This window comes from Raphanus sativus, chromosome 6 (assembly GCF_000801105.2).
Source record: "Raphanus sativus cultivar WK10039 chromosome 6, ASM80110v3, whole genome shotgun sequence".
Classification (NCBI taxonomy): Eukaryota; Viridiplantae; Streptophyta; class Magnoliopsida; order Brassicales; family Brassicaceae; genus Raphanus; species Raphanus sativus.
In genome coordinates this window covers 5,242,504-5,264,365 of record NC_079516.1, presented here as the reverse complement: position 1 = coordinate 5,264,365, position 21,862 = coordinate 5,242,504, and the positions used below count along the sequence as shown (strand labels likewise).

The window sequence follows — 21,862 nt, the reverse complement described above, 5'->3', positions numbered from 1 at the left end:
AGTATTGAAACCTTAATATTTTAATTTTGAATTTTACATTAATAAAATTAAAAAATCATATTATAATATCTTAATATTTATAAATATTCATTTTTGCCTACTTTTATATTATTAAAAGAAATTAAACAATCTCATTAACCATATAATAAAAAATTATATTTTTTCGTATATGTTATATTTTGAATTTTTTAAAATGACTATAAATTATTAGAAATTCTAAAATCCCACTCTGAAAGTTTTGTGATTAATTACTTAATTTGTTTTGTTATAACAAAATACAAATAATCATAAAATTATATTAATATGAATTTTTATTTAATAAATATTCAAATTAATATATGTATATAAGAAAATAGGCTGCATCAATATAGTCGTCTAATTGAAACCCTTCAAAACTCTGTGCAAGACTAAGGTCAAATTAATTCAATTTTGGAACCAATACTAAGCTGTTGGTGATGTTAAAGTAATGTATTAAAAAAAATTGTAGAACCTGTTTTTGTAATAAAATTTACTTGATGACCACATTATGGTTTTTATAGGTACAAACAGGATGATAAAAAAAATTAAGCCCAAATCGAACAGGCTCATCATAAATTCAAAATAAATTTCGGTCCACAACTACAATTACAAATGCTTGGGCCAACATATAGATGATTATATAAAGAAAACATAATTGTATACATATTAAATTTGCCAATACTATATATTTTTAATTTTTATTATATAAGTTCACCCTGCGTAAAGTGCAGGTCTTAACCTAGATTTTGATTATTTTGAATATTTCAGATAAAAATATTTGGATAGTTTCAGATACCTTCGCATAATTTGGATACTTTATTACAATTTAATTTTCTTTAAATATTTTCGATACTTTTAATAGATATTTAAATGATAAATATACTAAATGTATATATAATAATTATTTTTATATATTCGGTTCTGGGTTCAGTTATTCTTAATTTAAAAATATGGGAACTATTCAAATATTTGAGAGTTTCGGACTAATTCCGGTTTTGGTTATATTGGCTGGATTCCAGTTTTTCTTTTCCAAGCCTAATTAAAAAAAAAAAATTAAAGACTAGAGTTCTCAAATGGTCTGTCCATAACTCAATTGGACCATTTCAATTATGGATAGTATTGGGTGGTTTATATTGGACAATAGTCCAAACAAATGTTCAATGATCCAAACAGATGTCCAAGACCAATAAAAACCAATTCCAATAGGTGGTATGCCGCATGTCCATGGACACCCATTAGTATTTATCAATTATTTTATTTCTTTTAAATTTTGAAAATACATTTTTTAAAAAGTTACAAAACTATTTTTTTCACCAAAACTATATTTTATGCCAGGATCATAAAATTAATTTTTCCACCAAATCAAAAAATTTATGTTTTCTCACTAAAATCGAGGAATCACGTTTTTCCCGCCAAAACTAATTCACGTTTTCCTGCCAAAATCAAAATGCTAGTGCCTTTTTCCTAACACTAAAGGCACGTCTGTAGAGGCAACTTTACATGATGAAGATTAAAAGTAAGCAATACATACCCAATGATCCATGCGTCTGCTATATGTCAATAACATGTTTACTTCATATATCTGCTTCTTTGTGAAAGCTCTTGAGAACAGCTTGTGTCTTACGGCAGAGGTCTTATGTAACACATGGAAAACCGTATGTTCTATCTATTAGTGTTGTCCCGCTAATCAGAACACGGTCAATAGTCAAACTTCTTTCTATGAAAGATGTGAAACAGAGAAATTGCTTGAGAATAGCTAGAATAGTTTCAAAGCCAGTGATTAGAATAGATTCGCAGTAACTATTCTCACTCTGTTCTTTTACTGGGAGAACAAGTGGGTAGAAGCAAAAGACACACTAAAAAGCTGTAAACTAAACACATAGACTCAAAAAAACTCAAAAGCTGTACAATATTCCTTTGGTGTAAAATTTAAAACTACTCAAATTAACAAGCCTTTTATTAACCTAAATGTTTCTTTTCTATCCTTGGACTTTTCTTGGCGTGGAGACTTTCTCAGCTCCAGCAGAAGCATCAATATTTGCTGATGTATTCACATGACCATCTTCTCCTGCCTTGACAGCTTTACCTTCAGGTTTTGCTTTTCTCGGTGTCCCCTGCACACTGCTAACCGCAGCAGTATCATCATCAGAATATTCACATTTACATTCTGAACCCAACACAGACTCAGACTCAGGAACCGTTGAGCACTCATCATCTCTCGACTTTCTCGACCCTTTACGCGAAAACGCATTCTTTAAATGCTTCTCCGCGTGTTTCAGAATGCTCTTTGCAACATCCTTCATGTGTCCCTTGTTCTGAGCGTCTTCAGAGCCAAAGCTCTCACCCTTTGGACTTCTACCTATCAAAGGCCCTGACAAAGGCCCTGACAAACGGTCTTCAACTATGTACTTACCCCCAGCATCCTTCCGGTTTAACGCCTTCAAGTTGATCCTAGGAGACCTAACATCCTTCTCCAAGCTCCCTGACTCTTCCTTCTTCTTATGAAACACTAAACCAACTTTCTTCAGTCCTCCAACAGACTTCACTGTCTTCTTCCCTTCCTGGTTCTCATCAGGGCTGCTGCTCTCGTTACTACCAGTAGAAGCCTCATGAGTAACTCCACGTATGTTGTTATCAACGCATCGACTCTTGCCTTTCCTTGGCTCCCATATCTGCGAGACTTCAGTCCCTGGCTGATGCACCCATATCCCAGTCTCTTCTTGTCCTTCAATGTTGATCGGTTCAAGATTATCCCTAACCCTCGGAGACTTATCAGACACCACCGAAGAGAAGGAGCCTCTGTTTGCATCGTCAGAAGCAAAAGAAGCCCACATGTCTTCTTTACTTATCGTTGCTCCTTCAAACGGGTCATCATCTACCTTCCCTTCGTCCTCCTCCGTTACTGTAATAGCGAGGTGAAGCCTCCCCATCTTGATGTTCTGAAGAGGCAACCACATATCGTTTCTCTGCCCGCCTCTGAACTCTGCAATGTTCACCGAACAGTCGCCTAGGCTGTCGTCGCTGAACCGGTCTTTGTCTTGTACTTCGATGTTGAGTATGTTGGGAGAGTCCCATGTCAAGATTGGGATCTTGAACTCTTCCTGCCATTTGGGAGAGAGCGTTTTCTTTAGTATCTTGGTTTTGAATCTGTATGCGCCGAGCTGCCCTTTCACATAAGGATCAGATAAACCTGAGAAGCATCCAAAAATCCGAGCAGTTCTTAAGATCAAACTTACTAAAGTGGAAGAAAACTTAAACTAGCTCAGTGTGAGTTCTAACCATTTAGATCTGATGGTTTAACATCAGATGCTTCAACGACTTCGACAAGAGCGTGTGCAACTGGTTCTTTCTCATCAACAAAGAACCAATTCTCTGGAAGCAAAACACAAGACACAAAAAATGTAATCATATAGACTGATTAAATAAGAAGCTGAGAGACGCTCAAGTAAATAGGTTACCTCCTGATTGTGGGCTAACGAATTTCTCCATATCAACTACAAGCATATTTGGCTGCAAGTTACACACAAGCTTCATTTAGCTCTGACCTCATTGTAACAATGACAGTGTTTGCTTTAGCTATATGAGGGAAACCTTACCTCAACAAGAGTCTGCTCAAATGCAATAGACAAGAGTTTGTCCTAATAATGGTGGGAGTGTTAGAAGTAGTACAAACTCAAAAGAGTAGAAGGATGAGACTTTCTACACTACATGTAAGTTTACAATAAGCTTAACAGGCGGTTAGTACTTACTAGCCATCCTGCAATCCCTGGAACCACAGCAACATCAACTCCATGAGTGAAGATTGGTTTCACATTCATCTGGAAATAAGGCGGCTCAGCAAAACAGACGCGTAAACGCCCCAGGAACGGCCATCGACGAAGGAACTTCACACCAATCAACACCTTCAAGAGTGTAAAAGTATCCAGAATGAAGGAATGTACTTCATTTAAGAGAGCAGTTTAAGCATAACTACAGAAAAACACATTACCTTGCCTTCAACATGCATTCCTGTCAGATGTAACTTTGTCCACATCCCAAACCCAAGTCTTTTCCTCAACTTCACAGCCAATATTGCGCTCATATCATCAGCAGTAAGGAAGTTCATTCCAAGTTCCAGCACCTGCATATATACATACACACTTCAGCATAAGTCCTACTTCCTCTATATAGATATCAAGCCACCATAGTAGATTGAAGCTATAATATACCAAGTGATCATCACCGGTAGATTGGCGAAGGACCCTTATATCAGTCAACAAAGGCGGGTTTCTTCCCAAATAAAGATGTTGTATCAAAGCTTCTTTCTACACACAAACCATCATCATTCATAACTACGACTCAAAAAAGAAGTATATATTAAGAAAGAGAAGTTTTTTTTACCGCGGTCCAAGGTCTATACTTGTCCAAGAACCAAGGTATGATGGGACGCAGGATCTTCTGAGAGGCAATCTGTTCCATACAAATAGGCCATATCTTCTCCACAGCGTGATTCAACCACCGCACCGATTCAGAATCAGATAGAACCTAAGAGAGAGAAAAAAAGAAAAGCTTTAAAGTCAACACCTTTAAAAAAAAAATACAAAATTGAGAAAGTTTTTAAAGAATTATTACACGTTTCTGGTTAGCTTGCTTCCTCTCTTCGAACTGAAACTTCTTCCTCAATCTCATCACATACCGTTCATGAACCTACAAGAAACCCCCATCAAGATCAAATCTTTAATGAAGGAATACATAAAGTCAACGTCAGAAACAGAGGAAGAGAGAGAGAAAGGAATATACGAGGTAGAGATAAACGAGAGAGAGGAAATAGAAAAGGGCGTGTGATCGGTTCAAGTAAGAGAGAAGCCAAAGTAACATCAACACGATCACCACATGATGGAACACCGAACACTCCATTTTGTTTGTTTTGAGTTTCAAGAGAGAGACTCCAAAGGTTACTGCTTTTTTCTTGTTAAAAACAGAGGATCATTCAATTTCTTCTAATCTCACGAAACCAAACCCATCCACATCGACACGAACATCATCATCACGATGAGTGCTTTGGTTCGATAACAGTGCGTCTTTTTTATGTTTTTTCTGGTGGTTGATTAATTACTGGAAACAGAGAGACACAGAGACAAACGTCGTATCTATTATTACTATAATATAATGGCGACTTTCTCTGTTTTCTTTCGATCAGCGTGAAACGCAGTCGTTTCGTTTTCGGTTATACGGAAGGAGAGAGAGACTTGTGGGGGAAAAAAACATGTTCTGAGAGAAAAGAGAAACGCGTCAAACGCCTGAATAAGTGCGGAGCGTGTCAGACACGTGTGAGAGGATATACTAGTAGGGCCTGTTTCTGTTGACAGCGATGTCTAGGGCTGGGCCTTCGGGTACCCATTCGGGTTTCAGTTCAGTCCATTCGGGTTTCGGGGTTTTGGGATCAAAGATTTCAGCCCCATTCGGATATTTCTAAATTTCGGTTCGGGTTCGGTTCGGATTTTTGCGGGTTCGGGTCGGGTTCGGATAACCCATTTAAAATGTTTTTAAATTTTCAAAATTCATTATATACTTTAAATTTTCAAAATCTATAAGAAAGATAATATATTACATATAAATTTTCATAACATATATGTCAAATACCTTAATTTAACATATAAATTGGTTTCTTTGAATATTTGAATAAATAATCAATAGATATTTAATTATTTTGGTGTTTTCAGTATACTTTAGCTATTTTAAACATTTACTTTTGACTATTTGCATATATTTTCCGAGTATTTTGGAAAACTTAAAGGTATCTTATATATTTTCAATATTTTTAATATACATTATATATAAAATAATGTATATATTTAAATATATAAATTTATTTCGGATACAATCGGGTACCCAAAATATTTCGGTTCGGATCGGATTTGGTTTCGGTTCTTTAAATACCGAAATTTTGAACCCGTTCGGATATTTAATCGATTTCGGTTCGGATTCGGTGCTACTTTTTTGAATCCGATTCGGTTTGGTTTTTCGAATTCAGATTTTTTGGCCAGCCCTAGTGATGTCTCTGGATATAGATTACAAGTTTGATCAAAAAAGTAATGATTGAAGGCCCATTAGGAAAATGAAAAACCCATAGAAACGGGCCTAGGATTTGTCTCTTTTATAGTTTTCTTCATCAGCGTGCCTCGGCAAGTTCTCTGTCTCCTGATCTTGTTGGAGCTTCATCTCTCCGTTGAAAATGGTCGCCTTTCCGGGTAAAGTTTGGTTCTTTCTATCATATAGGAAGGAACATGGGTTCGGTCGGGAGAATGTGTCGTATGCATAGATAGGTTGGAATCTCTAGGATGAGTTTGAATGTGCAATGCTCTGTTTTAGGGGGTTTGTTAAAGATGTTATCTTTTTTGTTGTATAATTGATTGCTTCTAATGCAAAGTTTGTTTCTTTGAGCAGTTTCTCATCAGTATCAAGTGGTTGGGAGAGCACTCACAACAGAGAAAGATGTTCAGCCTAAGTTTTAATTACAGGAAGAAGCTATGGGCTACTAATGAAGTCCTCGCCAAGTCCAAGTTTTGGTGAATGGTGATTGGTGAGTGACGCAATGATGATTGTACCAACGGCAGATGCTTGCTATCAGTGAGGTTTACAATTACATTTCAGAGTTCAGTCTTTGTGATTCTGGATGTTTGGGTGCTTTGTATGTGATTGTGTCGTTCTCTACTCTTGTAGATTGTTGAGAAGAATCAACCCCCACGAAGATCTACAACTATGGTATCTGGCTGCTTTACCAGAGCGGAACTGGGTACCACAACATGTACAAGGAGTTCCGTGAACACCACACTCAATGGTGCAGTGGAGCCGATGTACACTGAGATGGCTTCTCGTCATAGAGTGAGGTTCCCTTGCATTCAGATCATCAAGACCGCCACTGTCTCTGCAAGTCTCTCCAAGAGAGAGAGCACCAAGCAGTTTCACAACTCCAAGATCAAGTTCCCTCTTGTATTCAGGAAGGTCAGGCCACTAACCAGGAAGCTCAAGACTACATACAAGGCGTCAAAAGCCCAATCTTTTATGTAAAACTAATCTTTGCATGATTCCTCCTCAGCCTTTTCAACCAGATCAGACTTAAGGTTCTTGTTTCCCTGTCTGTCTCTTGAATTCTTTTTTTTTAAGTTATCTATATTTGATACGAATATTCAGATTGACTGGCAATTTTCATCAGTTTTGCTGCTTCGAAAATAGTGTTAAGAGGGAAGTGTTTACTGTATCTCAAAATCTGCTGTTATGTAGATGCAATCCCATCACTTTCACCTGCAAAAGAGTTGAGTTCATTATGATTAGTGGTTCTCTTTATAATTATCAAATGCTTAGCGCTTCTCTTTTACAGAATTAAAAAACTAAACTGCAATAAAGGTAAGATTCACGTGGAAACTAGTACACGCCATTTTCGTAATTTATACACAAAATCATACATATAATCTGCTTTACACGTAATTAACCAACCACACTACTCTTCCCAAAACACGTGGGAAGAACTGTTGGTGAATCCCATTATTGATTAAGATAAGACTCTTCTATAATTAGATGATATAACCACCTTGAGTAATAGAAAAAGGTCTCAAACTTGCAGTACCAAGAGTGAGTGAGAGAAGAATAGGATGTCTTTACCAATAATTGCAGGTGCTATAATTGTGGTTTTAGCAGTTGTGTTGATGAGGGTTGTGAACTGGGTGTGGCTAAGACCAAAGAAGCTAGAGAGTTACCTGAGAAGACAAGGTCTCCCTGGAACCCCTTACACTCCTCTCATCGGAGATACTAAGAGGAATGTTAAAATGTTGATAGAGGCAAGATCAAAACCCATCACTCTAACGGATGATATCACCCCACGTCTCCTTCCTCTCACCTTGAAGATGTTCAACTCTCACGGTACTGTCTCTCTCTCTAGAGGTGGACTGACTCCTCTGTTTTAGATAGTACCCCCTTTTGTTTCGACTTGATTGAGTAATGTTTGGTGGAAACAGGAAGGACGTTCTTCACATGGAATGGACCAGATCCAGTGATCATGATAACGAATCCAGAGCATATCAAGGAGGCTTTTGGTAACGTACACGGCTTTGAGAAAGCTACTTCTTTCCCTTTGATCAGATTGTTACTAGGCGGGCTCGCTAGCTCTAAGGGAGATAAGTGGGCGAGACACAAGAGGATCATCAACCCTGCTTTTCACCTTGAGAAGATCAAGGTTTTTGTCTCTCTAACCAAGTTTGTGTGTGTGTGATCTCTCTCTCTAACCACCTGATGCTTATTGGTTGGACAGAACATGGTCCCTGCGTTCCACCATTGTTCCAGCGAGGTTGTGTGCCAATGGGAGAAACTGTTCACGGATAAAGAGTCTTCTTGTGAGGTGGATGTTTGGCCTTGGCTTGTGAATCTGACTGCGGATGGGATCTCGCACGCTGCTTTTGGAAGCAGCTATAGACAAGGACAGAGGATATTTGAGCTCCAAGGGGAATTATCTCAGCTCATTGCGGAAGAGCTTAAGAAACCTTACATCCCTGGACTAAGGTTAGTGAAAGCACACACACTTCTTGTGTCAAACAAACTTGAAGACTGTGAGAGTTGTGAAAGAAGTTGTTGTTTGTTTGGTGTTAGGTTTTACCCAACAAAGAACAATAGGAAGATAAAAGAAATAGACAAAGAGATAGACACAATACTGAGAGGTATGGTGAGGAAGAGGAGGGAAGCTGGAGAAGCAGAACATAATGATTTGTTGGGGATACTGCTTGCATCGAGTTCAGAGGAATCTGGAGGAAATGGAATGAGCGTAGAAGAAGTTTTGAGAGAGTGCAAGATGTTTTATTTCGCAGGACAAGAGACAACTGCAGTGCTGTTGGTGTGGACAATGATTCTGTTAAGCCATCACCAAGACTGGCAAGAACGGGCGAGAGAGGAAGTGAGGCATATACTCGGTGATGATAATGATACAAACCTGATATAGATTCTCTTAGCAACCTCAAAGTGGTAAGTAAAACTTTCACCATTTACTTGCACAAAAAGACTTCAAGACATATATAGTTTACAAGATTGAATACTTGAGTTTTCATTGTCAACAGATGAGTATGATCTTCAGTGAGGTTTTGAGGCTATACCCTCCGGTGGCTGAGCTTAGAAGAGAAGTCAACAAAGAAGTGAAGCTAGGAGAGCTTACACTTCCAGCTGGTGTTAGAGTTTACATACCAACTGCTCTTGTTCATCGCGACACCAAGCTATGGGGGGAAGATGCAGGGGAGTTTAAGCCGGAGCGTTTCAAAGAAGGGATCTCAAAAGCAACAAAGAACCAGGTCTGTTACTTCCCCTTTGGGTGGGGACTGAGGATCTGCATTGGTCAGAACTTCTCTCTGTTTGAGGCCAAGATGGCAATGGCTTTGATTCTCCAGAGATTCTCCTTTGAGCTCTCTCCTTCTTATGTTCATGCGCCTCAGATAGTCATGACCACTCGTCCTCAGTTTGGAGCCCATCTCATCCTCCACAAGCTCTGATTTTTTTTCTTTCTTTTTGTATTTCCATGGTGGTATATCATCAACTGTGTGTGATTTGCATGTAAAAACTGCGTTTATTGTTTCCTCATCAGCGCCTCCTCCGTTTTAGCTCTCTTGTCTCCTTGTGGCTGATTTCGTTGGAGCTTGAACTCCGTTTGAAGTGGTTGTCTTCAGAGTAAGTTTTGTTCTTTTTCTATCGTAGAAGAACCAGAGTTACGGAGTGCTCGGATAGTTTATGAACTGGGTTTGGTCGGGATAATGTATCATAGGCATATATATATATATAGGTGGAAAATAATTACACCACTTTCCAATAATTCATATAAAATCTGCTTTACACGTGTCATCTAACTAACTACTCTTATCTTCGCAAAAGGCCTGAGGATTTGAACTGTACATTGTACAGCTGAACTCTCAGTAGTAGAAAAGTGTCTCAACTAGCAGAACCAGAGTGAGTGACAGAAGTAGATATGTCTTTTTCAGTAGCAGCAGCTTTAACGGTGGTTTTAGCAGTTGTGTTGACAAGTGTTGTGAACTGGGTGTGGGTAAAACCAAAGAAGCTAGAGAGTTACCTGAGAAGACTGGGTCTCCCAGGAACCCCTTACACGCCTCTCGTTGGAGATATCAAGAAGAATGTTAAAATGTTGATGGAGGCAAGATCAAAACCCATCTCTGTAACGGATGACATCACCCCACGTCTCCTTCCTCTTGCCTTGAAGATGTTCAACTCTCACGGTACTCTCCATTGTATTTCCTCTTAGAACTAGAGTTTGAACTTGATTATGTTTGGTGGAAACAGGAAGGACTTTCTTCATATGGATTGGACCAGTTCCAACGATCATGATAACGAATCCAGAGCATATAAAGGAAGTTTTTAGTAAATTTAACGATTTTGAGAAGAATGCTTCATTCCCTTTGATCAGATTGTTAGTAGGCGGGCTAGCAAGCTATAAAGGAGATAAGTGGGCGAGACACAGGAGGATCATCAACCCTGCTTTTCACCTCGAGAACATCAAGGTTTCTATTTTTTATCTCTTATCTTGAGTGTATATGTGTGTGTGTGATTCCTCTTAGGACATGCTATTTCTTGTTTTATAGAACATGGTCCCTGCGTTCGACCATTGTTGCAGCGAGTTTCTGTGCAAATGGGAGAGTTTGTTTATGGATAAAGAATCACAGTGTGAGGTGGATGTTTGGCCTTGGCTTGTGAATATGACTGCGGATGTGATCTCGCATGCTGCTTTTGGAAACAGCTAGAAAGACGGACAGAGGATATTTGAGCTCCAAGGGGAGCTATCTCAGCTCATAGCACAAGAGTTTAAGAAACCTTACATCCATGGATTGAAGTTAGCACCCAACTAGATTTGTCTTTAACCTGTCATGTCACAAACTAAACTACTGTGGAAGTTATGAGAGGACTTTGTTGTTTTGGTGTTAGGTTTTTCCCAACAAGGAACGGTAGGAGGATAAAAGCAATAGACAAAGAGATAGACACAATACTGAGAGGTATGGTGAGCAAGAGGGGGGAAGCTGGAGAAGCAGAAAGCAATGATTTGTTGGGGATACTGCTTGCATCAGGTTCAGAGGAGTCTGGAGGAAATGGTTTGAGCGTAAAAGAAGTTTTGAGAGAGTGCAAGCTGTTTTCTTTCGCTGGACAAGAGACAACTTCAGTACTGTTGGTCTGGACAATGATTCTACTAAGCCATCACCAAGACTAGCAAGCTCGGGCGCGAGAGGAAGTGAGGCAGGTACTCGGTGATCATAATACTAAACCTGATATAGATTCTCTTAACAACCTCAAAGTGGTAAGTAAAACTGTCACCATTTAATTGAACTTATAGACTTATAGTTACAAGATTCACTTGAAGTTTTCATTATCAACAGATGAGTATGATCTTCAATGAGGTTTTAAGGCTATACCCTCCAGTGGCTGAGCTTAGAAGATCTGTCAACAAAGAAGTGAAGCTGGGAGAGCTTACACTTCCAGCTGGTGTCAGAGTTTATATACCAACCGCTGTTGTTCACCGTGACACCGAGCTTTGGGGGGAGGATGCAGGGGAGTTTAAGCCGGAGCGTTTCAAAGAAGGGATCTCAAAAGCAACAAAGAATCAGGTCTGTTACTTACCATTTGGGTGCGGAGTGAGGATCTGCATTGGTCAGAACTTTTCTCTGTTGGAGGCAAAGATGGCAATGTCATTGATTCTACAAAAAGTTCTCCTTTGAGCTCTCTCCTTCTTATGTTCATGCCCCTCAGATGGTCATGACCACTCGTCCTCAGTTTGGAGCCCATCTCATCCTCCACAAGCTATGATTTGTTTTTTTTTTGTATTTCCATGATGATGTCATCATGTAAAGTGTTTTGTTTTTTTTTTTCAATAAAGTGTATGATTTGCAATTCAAACTGCGTTTATAGTTTCCTCATCAGTGCCTCATCCGTTTTAGCTCTCATAACTCAAACCTGATGTTCTGTAGATGAAATCCCCATCACCTGCAAATGAGTTTATGATTAGTGGATCTCTTATTTAATCATCAAAAATGCTTAGTGGAGATCTCTTTTGATGATTAAAAAACTGCAATTAGATAAGAAAAGTGCATTAGGTAAGATTCAGTGGAAACCTTTACACGCCATTTCATAATTCATACATAAAGGCTGCTTTAAACGTCACTTCATCAGCCACACTAGACTTCGCAAAAGACCTTAGAGCAGTAAGTGAATCCCTTTAGAAGATTTGTTGATTAAAAAAAACAGTCTGCACTTAGATAGAAAACCTCTAACTGAATTGAGGTTAGCATTGTCTTTTGTCCCTCTAACAGGAGTGTCTGAATCATGTTTTACTGTATGTGTGTGTGTGATCCCTCTTGCCAACTTCTGCTTATTGGTTGGACAGAACATGGTCCCTGTGTTCTATTCTAGCGAGGTTGTGTACCAATGGGAGAAGCTATTAACGGATAACGAATCGCCTTGTGAGGTGGATGTTTGGCCTTGGCTTGTGAATATGACTGCAGATGTGATCTCGCATGCTGCTTTTGGAAGCAGCTATAAACAAGGACAGAGGATATTTGAGCTTCAAGGTGAATTATCTGGGCTCATCGCACAAGAGCTTGGGAAGCCTTACATCCCTGGATTGAGTTTAGCATTGTCTTTTTGTCCTGTCTTGTCATGTCACAAACTAAACCTTTGAATGCTGAGAGTTATGAGAGAACTAAACCATACCTCTCAGCTTGTCCTCTCACAGATGCACAGCAAGACTGCAGTTATAGATCACTGGGACTTTCATTCTCCTTTGAGCTCTCTCCTTATGTTCACTCGCCTCAGATAGTCATGACCACTCGTCCTCAATTCGGAGCCCATCTCACCCTCCACAAGCTCTGATTATTTTTCTGTATTGGTGATGTCATCAAGAACAAAATGTTTTATGGATGCAAAGATGGTACTTGTATATTATTTACTTCTTGTAGAATAAGAATAAGGAAACGTTACTTGAATATTTGTAACTTTGCTGCTCAAAGCTATCAGTTGATGTTATGTTTCCATCATCAAGTTTATGAAGTGTAGAACAACATTTTTGAATGGAACACTCTCTTTGGAAAAGAGGTGAAGTCTCTCAAGGGTCTTCCTACTACATAGACCACTCCTATACATTACTGTCAAAAAAAGAAGATAAAAAAAGAAGAGTAAATCACATCGAATGGTATTACAAAGAAACGTCAAAAAGTCGAGGACGTCGCCATCATGCATGCCACACTCAAGTTATGACAAAATACATATCTTCCTCTTTTTGTCACCTTCCACACAAATCAAAAACTGAATGCTTCTTGCGACTTAGTGACATGTGAGTATGTGACTATGAGACTCCAACTAAAGCAAGAGATCATTGGTCAAACCCAAACACTACAGAATACTTGGCCTAGATTTAACACCAAAAATAAAGTTCTTAAAGACATCACCACACCAATATCTTCTCCAAAATTCTCAAAATCTTTAAAAAGAAGTTAGCAAGTTATCCATCTCTCTGTTCCACTCTTTTCTTTTGGGAGAGTAAATGGAGATATCAGTGGCATTGGTGACAGTTTCAATTGCTATATCTGTTGTGTCTTGGTGGGTATGGAGAACCTTGAACTGGGTTTGGTTTAAACCAAAGATGCTTGAGAGCTACCTGAGAAAACAAGGTCTTGCGGGAACTCCTTACACACCTCTCATAGGAGATATGAAGAGGAACTCCACCATGCTGACGGAGGCAAGATCCAAAACCATCAAACTAACGGATGATATCACACCACGTGTCGTGCCTTATCCTTTCCACATGCTCAAGACTCTTGGTATGTTTCCTGTGTTAGCCAATATACAGCTCTTGATTCCTCTCTTGTCTACACAAAGGTTGTATCTCTATATGTGGTTGGAACAGGAAGAACTTACTATACATGGGTTGGACCTATACCAACCATAACCATAATGGATCCTGAGCAAATCAAGGAAGTGTTCAACAAAGTATATGATTTCCCAAAGCCACATACGTTACCTTTTGTCAGATACATAGCCACTGGACTCGCTAGCTATGATGGTGATAAATGGGCTAAACATAGAAGAATCATCAACCCTGCTTTCCACCTTGAGAAGATCAAGGTTTTTTTTTTTTTGTTTTTTTAGATCAAGGTTGGTTTTGTTATTTGACTTCTTTTAATATGGCTGAAACAGTTTTGTGACACTTATGTTTCTATGTATAGAATATGGTACCTGCGTTCCACCAGAGCTGTAGCGAGGTTGTTGGCAAATGGGACAAGTTGGTCTTGGACAAAGAAGAGTCGTCTTGTGAGGTGGATGTTTGGCCTTGGCTTGTGAGTATGACTGCAGATGTGATCTCTCGTACAGCTTTTGGCAGCAGCTATAAAGAAGGACAGAGGATATTTGAGCTCCAAGCAGAACTATCTGAGCTCATCATACAAGCTTTTCGGAAAGCTTTCATCCCTGGTTATTGGTAAATTTCAAAAAGTCTAAACCTGTTTTAAAGTGCCTGGACTGTTCTGAGAAAATAATTTCGTTTAGGTTTGATTTTGCCGAATAGGCGGACACATAGACCTTAATACCAAACCTGAACTAGTCTGGTTTTATTACAAGGATATAGACATGATCCGTGTTGTCATAATCTTGGAGCCTGTTGTTTGTGTAGTTATCTTCCAACGAAGGGTAATAGAAGGATGAAAGCAGCAGCTAGAGAAATCCAAGTTACACTGAGAGGGATTGTTAACAAGAGGTTACTTGCGAGAGAAGCTGGTGAAGCGCCAAGCGATGACTTGTTAGGTATACTTCTTGAATCAAATTTAGGGCAAGCTGAAGGAAATGGAATGAGCGCTGAGGATGTGATAGAGGAGTGTAAGCTGTTTTATTTCGCTGGACAAGAGACAACTTCGGTACTTCTTGTCTGGACAATGGTTATGTTAAGCCAACACCAAGACTGGCAGGCTCGTGCAAGAGAAGAAGTGAAGCAAGTTCTTGGCGATAAAGAGCCAGATGCAGAAGGCCTTAATCAGCTTAAAGTTGTAAGTACTTAAAAAAACAAATCAGCAACCATATCTGGTTGTATTTTGATGAAATGATTTGATCCCTTGGCAGATGGCGATGATATTTAATGAGGTCCTTAGGCTCTATCCTCCAGTAGCTCAGCTGACACGAGCCATTCACAAAGAGATGAAGGTAGGAGATCTGACATTACCAGCCGGCGTTCAGATCAGTCTACCTATTCTGCTAGTCCAACGCGATGCCGAGCTATGGGGCCAAGATGCAGGGGAGTTCAAGCCAGAGAGGTTCAAAGACGGTCTCTCAAAGGCGACAAAGAACCAAGTCTCCTACTTTCCCTTTGCGTGGGGACCAAGGATCTGCATTGGCCAGAGTTTTGCCTTGTTGGAGGCTAAAATGGCAATGGCATTAATTCTACGGAGATTCTCCTTTGAGTTATCTCCTTCCTATGTTCATGCTCCTTACACAGTCATGACTATTCACCCACAGTTTGGTGCTCATCTTATCCTGCACAAGCTATAGTTCCATACTTCCATATATAACCCATGCATGTGTGATGTTTTCAAATGAGTTATGTATACCCAGATCCTAATATTATAAAACCATGCTCTTAAATCAAGATGCTTCTCTGGTTTTGTAACCCGTTTAGAACTGTCTATAACTTATCAAAGCTTATATCACTCTGAACAAATTTTTAAATCATCATAATGTGAAATCGAAAATTCAAACTCTTGACCTTGTGTACTGGGCGATTGCGGTCAGGTGGTAAAGAAGCGGAACTGGTAATACGTTTCAAGTTCGACATATCTATTGTGCGAAACTAAATCACAATTATCATGGTTACCTTACACAGATATGAATTCATGATTTAGGGCATATTTGAATATCCGGAGAAAAAATCTATCTGTAGGTTGTACTTCTCTTTGAGAATTAGTCTGAGTCTTTTCATGAATCTGGAATATTTTGGATTAATAATAAAAAAAACTCTAGACCTTGTGAACATATATCATACCACATGTGGCAATACAATTTTGAATAAATCACAAACATATTTAAAACAAAAAGAAAGACCAAGAAAATTACGTATTCACCAAGACAATATTTTTATAAAGTTAAAAGTTAAAACCAACCTTTGGAAACGTTTGACTAATGTTTTTCTTGAAGAGGTGTAGTGACAAAGAAATGTCAAAAGGTTGACACCGTCAACTTGATGGTCATGCCTTTTCCCTCTTACGCAAGTTATAGCCAATGTTCACACAAATCCAAATTTGCTTCTTGTTGCAAAACATAAAATATATATATGACATCAGTGGTGAGGTCATCACCACACTCATGCATATATATAGGTTCCAAGAATGGCCATCAGACTATCCATCTCTCTCTTTCACTCTCATTTCTAAGAACGAAAATGGAAGCATCAGCTGCGTCAGTAACAGTTTCAGTAGCTATAGCTGCTGTATTGTGGTGGATATGGAGAACTCTAAAGTGGGTTTGGTTTAAACCAAAGATGCTTGAGAGTTACCTGAGAAGACAAGGTCTTGTCGGAACTCCTTACACGCTACTTGTCGGAGATGTGAAAAGGGAATATAGCATGTCAGTGGAGGCAAGGTCCAAACCCATCAAACTAACGGATGATATCGTCCCACGTGTCTCGCCCTTCCCCTTTCACATGCTCAAGACTTACGGTATGTTTCTTGATTCCTATCTCATATTAAGAACATATTAAAGAACCAAAGGTTTTAATTCTCTTTTATCTATATGTGGTTGGAAACAGGAAGGACTTTCTTTACATGGCGTGGACCTATACCAAGCATCACCATTACGGACCCCGAGCAAATCAAGGAAGTGTTGAACAAGATTTATGATTTCCAGAAGCCAAATACATTCCCCTTGAGCAGACTTGTAGCCAGTGGACTCTTTAGTTATGACGGTGATAAATGGGCTAAACACCGAAGAATCATCAACCCTGCTTTCCACCTTGAGAAGATCAAGGTTTTGCTTTCATTTTTCTATAGTCCCTAATCAGATTAGCGTGCATGGCTGGTTCTAGACACACACTAATGAAACATTCGGCTTTACCACCCAAAATATAAAGAGTTATTATACATAAGTTACATATGTTCTCCAAATTATTTTATTTTTTAAATTATTAAGATTGATCTAAAACTATTTATAACTTTCTAATCTCAGATTCGGTCTTGTTTATGTATCATATTGGTTGCTTTGGATCTGATCCAGTTTGTGCATTGTGTTTCTGTGTGTAGAATATGGTACCTGCGTTCCACCAAAGCTGCAGCGAGGTAGTTGGCAAATGGGACAATATAGTCTTGGATAAAGGGTCATCCTGTGAGGTGGACGTCTGGCCTTGGCTTATGAGTATGACTGCAGATGTGATCTCTCGTACCGCTTTTGGCAGCAGCTATAAGGAAGGACAGAGGATATTTGAGCTCCAAGCAGAACTATCTGAGCTCATCATACAAGTTTTTCGTAAAGCTTTCATCCCGGGATATAGGTATTAAAAACCTCAACTTATTTGGTTATAAGACTAGGCGTCTAGATCTCTGACTAGCCATATGTTCTTTTCAAATACAGTTTTAACACATTACATGAAAATATAAAATAAATACATTTTTTTAAAAAGAATAGAAACTGGAAAAGTATGAACTTTATCCATTTTTGGTTAATTCTCGGTGTTATAGCTTGACTAACCATGTTGTTTCATATCTCTGTTCTTTTGCTATGTAGTTATCTCCCGACAAAGGGTAATAGAAGGATGAAAGCAGCAGCTAGAGAAAGCCAAGCTATACTGAGAGGGATCGTTAACAAAAGGTTAAGGGCGATAGAAGCTGGGGAAGCACCAAGCCAAGATTTGCTTGGCACACTTCTTGAATCAAATTTAGGACAAGGTAAAGGAAACGGAATGAGCATTGAAGATGTGATAGAGGAGTGCAAGTTGTTCTACTTTGCCGGGCAAGAAACAACTTCAGTACTTCTAGTTTGGACAATGATTCTGTTAAGCCAACACCAAGACTGGCAGACTCGTGCAAGAGAAGAAGTGAAACAAGTTTTTGGTGATAAAGAACCCAATGCAGAAGGCCTGAACCAACTCAAAGTTGTAAGTAAAACAAAATAAAATAAAAATTTCAGGTGACTTCAGTACTCTGGTTGTGTTATGATGATTTTTGATGAATGTTTCTGACAGATGACGATGATATTATATGAGGTCCTTAGGCTATATCCTCCCGTAATCAATATGACCCGAACCATTCACAAAGAGATGAAGCTAGGCGACGTGACGCTACCTGGTGGCGTCAACATCATTCTACCTATTATGCTAGTCCAACGCGACATCCAGCAATGGGGTAACGATGCAGCAGAGTTCAAGCCCGAGAGATTCAAAGATGGCATCTCAAAGGCAACAAAGAGTCAAGTCTCCTTCATTCCATTTTCTTGGGGGCCAAGGATATGCATAGGCCAAAATTTTGCCATGTTGGAGGCAAAGATGGCTATGGCATTGATTCTACAAATATTCTCTTTTGATCTTTCTCCTTCCTATGTCCATGCTCCTTACACGGTGTTCACCCTTCACCCACAGTTTGGTGCTCATCTTATCATGCACAAGATATAGTTCCATTCCATAACACATGTGTAATGTTTTTCATATGAGCTTATTATATGTAAGAGAAATAAGACTAGTCATGGTATGTTCTAAAACCATGCTTTTAAGTCGAGAATGCGTCTCTGACTATTATATCCTTTCAACCTCTAAGTTTCCTTGTGTGTTACGGCAGATATTTAATCATATTTGATAATAAAACTTTGTGGATTCTCTGTTTCAAATAAAAGAATATGCCTTTTGGACAAGTACACGACATACACAATTGTTGATGTGCCCTAAACCACATGCAACTTCTACTGACACTTTCACAGGACCACTATGGTATGCATTATATTTTGATTTTAGTGACATGATGCAGCATCCTCTATTGTCTTCTTTTATCAACTTTATATCTTGCATTTTTATATTGTTCTGAGTAATACTGTAATAGTAATATATATTAGATCTCAGAAAAAAAAATGTATTCACTTATGGTCCTCTGTTTTTCTGGTGTAGAATATTGAAAAAGATGTTTTGGTGTTATGCACTAATAGATATTTTCTTTTATTTGATGTAACAGGCGAGAGGACCTTATTAGCGTAATAATGTTGATAAGGATTTGTTTTTAATATTGAACTACAAATTAGTTTTTTTTTTGAAGAAAAAAATTAGTTTTCTTTTATGGAACTACAAATTAGGTTCGTTGATTGGTTTTGAAGGCTAGCATACAAAACAAGAAATAAATCTGCATGGCTGAGTTATTTCGACTATTGCAGACTTATCTAGTAAAACAAGAATTTACTAGCCCTTTTCTCAAAAAAAAAAAACAAGAGTTGCAGTTTCCACTTTTGAATAAAGATAAGATGAAAATTTTCTCAAAAAAATATAAGCTGAAAATGTTTCTAAAAAAACAAGAGTTGGGTTTTTCTGTTCTACTTGTTGGTCTGTTACTATTAGTTAGATGAATGCTGAATTTTGTATCAACGTCTTCCAGTTACTAGTTAATCTCAGTAATGTCTGTAAAAAAATTAAAAGCTTGGTATAAAATTTTAACATTTTACCAAAAAAAATGTTTTCCAGTTAATAGACTACAAAAAAAAAACAAGAAAACTGAAAATATATTACGGTTTACCTTAAAATAAAATAAATATGTGAAACGGACACAATCTAGTTTTTTCAAAATCCGTACTAAGAACTTCAAGAATATTATATATGTGTCAGGTCGCCAAAAAAGTTTGGAATGACTTTTATGTCATGCTAGACTAAACCTGAAATCTCAAAATTTTAATTAATGGTGACTACAAGTTTTGATATCATATCAACCTGTGACATGTTATTTTAAGCAATTATCAAATATATGGAACATTTTGGTTACATAGGCTATATCAGTCTTCTTTCTTTGTTCAGTGATCTAGAGATACCGACTTTACACGTTTCCAATACAACAATATACTATTTGATAAATCTATCTTATTAAAACAGAAACATTCTGGGGGAAATTTCACAATTACACTTTGTTAGGTACCACTTTTCACTTTTACCACCACTTTAGAGACATTTTCACAAATACCTTGTTCATTAATGCACAAAAGACAATACTGCCCTTTCCTTAGTTTCTTCTCCATCGCTACAGTCGAAATCCACCGACTCGGGAGGACTCGCGAATCTCGCCGTGCTTGCCACTCGTACTTCTACTCCGACGGCGACAACGCCACCGCATCAATTCGGGATACGGAGACGAATTGGTGGAGAGCCACGCAGTTCGATTCGTCTCTCCCCCGGAAAACTCTACTACCGTTGATTCAGAGGAGGATCGTACAGTTCCTGATGATTCGATTCCTTTGGAGAATCTGTTGTCATCGTCTTCAAGACTGGAACCTCCAGCGACGAAGCTTAAAGGTTATTATTTTCTCTGTTTTTCACTCAATTCTCTGTTTTTTTATGGAACTTTGACTTTTGGCTTTTGTATGTAAATTTTAAATACATGCCAAGAAGTTAGTATTAACTTGGTCTCTGATTTGGAATAGATCAGGATCGATAATGAACATAGAAGAATCATCAAAAAGAAGACCTTTCTATTGCTCCCCTGACGACGACGACTATTATGACGAGCAAACACCCGACAACCTTACTCATGAACAGGTTTTTATTTATCTGTTTTTATGTATCTGTTAGTTGTGAAAGAGTATACTAGTTTTATGAAGAGTTTATATAACTTATAACCCCTTATAAACCTTTATAAAGCTCAGATATACTAATTTATAAACTATTATATAAATTCATAGATGAAAATGCTGATAAATAATAGTTGTCTCATATATCTCAGATATACTAGTTTCATGAAGAGATTATATAACTTATAACTCTTTATAAAGTATCTTATAACTTATTAAAAAATCATTTATAAACCCTTATAAAACTCAGATATAATTATAAAGTATTATGTAGCTTATAACCCTTTATAAACCTTTATAAAACTCACATATAATAGTTTATAAAGTATTACGTAGCTTATAACCCCTTATAAACCTTTATAAAACTTAGATTTACTAGTTTCATGAAGAGATTATATAACTAATAACCCTTTATAAACTTTTATAAAACTCAGATATACTAGTTTTTTTGGAACACAGGAGCAGCCGCAACATGAAGAAGACAATTTCAAAATTTTCCTGATGCGGCGATGATGGTGATCCTCCTCTACTGGAAAATTGATTCGATTTTACAGTCAGTTACAATCAATTTCATGGTTGTTATTGATTATGTGAAAATATATTCCGAGGGGTTAAAGTGATGCAGAAACTGGGTGATTTCAATCACTATCTTTTTCTTCTTCTTTAAATTTCTTTTGTTTCTTCCTTGGAAGATTTTTGATTGATGATCAAAAGCATGTTTCTTTGTTTAGCATTTTACAAAGTTTATAATAATTTATAAGAGTTTATGAAAATAATTTATAAAGTTTATACACCATTATAAAAAATTATAATAAACAAATTTATAAGGGTATGTAAAATTTCTGAAGCGGTGGAGCATTGCTTGCTGTCCACATGTACCTCAGATCTGCCACGTATCATCATCTCTTTACAAAGTCTTATAAGGGTATGTAAAATTATTTGTAAGAGTATATACCATTAATAAAGACATATAAAACAAGTTATAAAATATATAAACCATTTATAAATGTTTATAAGAAAGTTATGAAAATTTATAAATAATTTATAA

General features: G+C 37.8%; 4 protein-coding genes and 2 pseudogenes across 5 annotated transcripts; 5 read left to right on the top strand and 1 right to left on the bottom strand.

The window, feature by feature from the left end:
* Positions 1-1,880: 1,880 nt before the first annotated feature.
* LOC108813722 (C2 domain-containing protein At1g53590) lies at positions 1,881-5,226 on the bottom strand. 2 transcript variants are annotated; one of them, XM_018586355.2, is made up of 10 exons: positions 4,798-5,224; positions 4,630-4,704; positions 4,399-4,542; positions 4,227-4,322; positions 4,007-4,138; positions 3,768-3,920; positions 3,615-3,656; positions 3,477-3,528; positions 3,298-3,390; positions 1,881-3,208 (listed from the first exon to the last, which is right to left on the bottom strand). In XM_018586355.2, the coding sequence occupies exons 1-10, from the start codon at positions 4,912-4,914 to the stop codon at positions 1,998-2,000; spliced, it is 2,115 nt and encodes a 704-aa protein (XP_018441857.1). In that variant the 5' UTR covers positions 4,915-5,224; the 3' UTR covers positions 1,881-1,997. The 2 variants fall into 2 exon arrangements, with proteins under 2 accessions (XP_018441857.1, XP_018441858.1); XM_018586356.2 differs by lacking the exon at positions 4,227-4,322 and having other exon boundaries at positions 4,798-5,226.
* Positions 5,227-6,232: 1,006 nt separating this feature from the next.
* LOC108807628 (60S ribosomal protein L18a-1-like) lies at positions 6,233-7,121 on the top strand (annotated as a pseudogene).
* A 25-nt stretch (positions 7,122-7,146) lies between these two features.
* On the top strand, positions 7,147-9,640 carry LOC108812664 (cytochrome P450 72A13). Its single transcript, XM_056988473.1, is given in 7 exon segments — positions 7,147-7,312; positions 7,696-7,917; positions 8,013-8,230; positions 8,306-8,553; positions 8,641-8,971; positions 8,974-9,009; positions 9,102-9,640. Coding segments are annotated over 7 exon segments (1,512 nt in total). The 5' UTR covers positions 7,147-7,281; the 3' UTR covers positions 9,528-9,640.
* Positions 9,566-11,951, top strand: LOC108812665 (cytochrome P450 72A13-like; annotated as a pseudogene).
* A 1,457-nt stretch (positions 11,952-13,408) lies between these two features.
* On the top strand, positions 13,409-15,684 carry LOC108813559 (cytochrome P450 72A15). Its single transcript, XM_018586142.2, has 5 exons — positions 13,409-13,847; positions 13,934-14,151; positions 14,253-14,503; positions 14,696-15,065; positions 15,139-15,684. Exons 1-5 carry the CDS (start codon positions 13,571-13,573, stop codon positions 15,562-15,564), a joined length of 1,542 nt encoding a protein of 513 aa, XP_018441644.1. The 5' UTR covers positions 13,409-13,570; the 3' UTR covers positions 15,565-15,684.
* A 690-nt stretch (positions 15,685-16,374) lies between these two features.
* LOC108813560 (cytochrome P450 72A15) lies at positions 16,375-18,804 on the top strand. Its single transcript, XM_018586143.2, is given in 6 exon segments — positions 16,375-16,389; positions 16,391-16,727; positions 16,817-17,034; positions 17,307-17,554; positions 17,788-18,157; positions 18,245-18,804. Coding segments are annotated over 6 exon segments (1,614 nt in total). The 3' UTR covers positions 18,671-18,804.
* Positions 18,805-21,862: the final 3,058 nt, after the last annotated feature.

Coding starts and splice junctions, on each gene's coding strand:
- LOC108813722 (XM_018586355.2), bottom strand. CDS start 4,914: ATGGAGTGTTCGGTGTTCCATCATGTGGTGATCGTGTTGATGTTACTT. Junction 4,323..4,398: donor AGTATAGACCTTGGACCGCG/GTAAAAAAAACT, acceptor GTTTGTGTGTAG/AAAGAAGCTTTGATACAACA. Junction 4,139..4,226: donor CTACCGGTGATGATCACTTG/GTATATTATAGC, acceptor GTATATATGCAG/GTGCTGGAACTTGGAATGAA.
- LOC108813559 (XM_018586142.2), top strand. CDS start 13,571: ATGGAGATATCAGTGGCATTGGTGACAGTTTCAATTGCTATATCTGTT. Junction 13,848..13,933: donor CCACATGCTCAAGACTCTTG/GTATGTTTCCTG, acceptor TGGTTGGAACAG/GAAGAACTTACTATACATGG. Junction 15,066..15,138: donor GCCTTAATCAGCTTAAAGTT/GTAAGTACTTAA, acceptor ATCCCTTGGCAG/ATGGCGATGATATTTAATGA.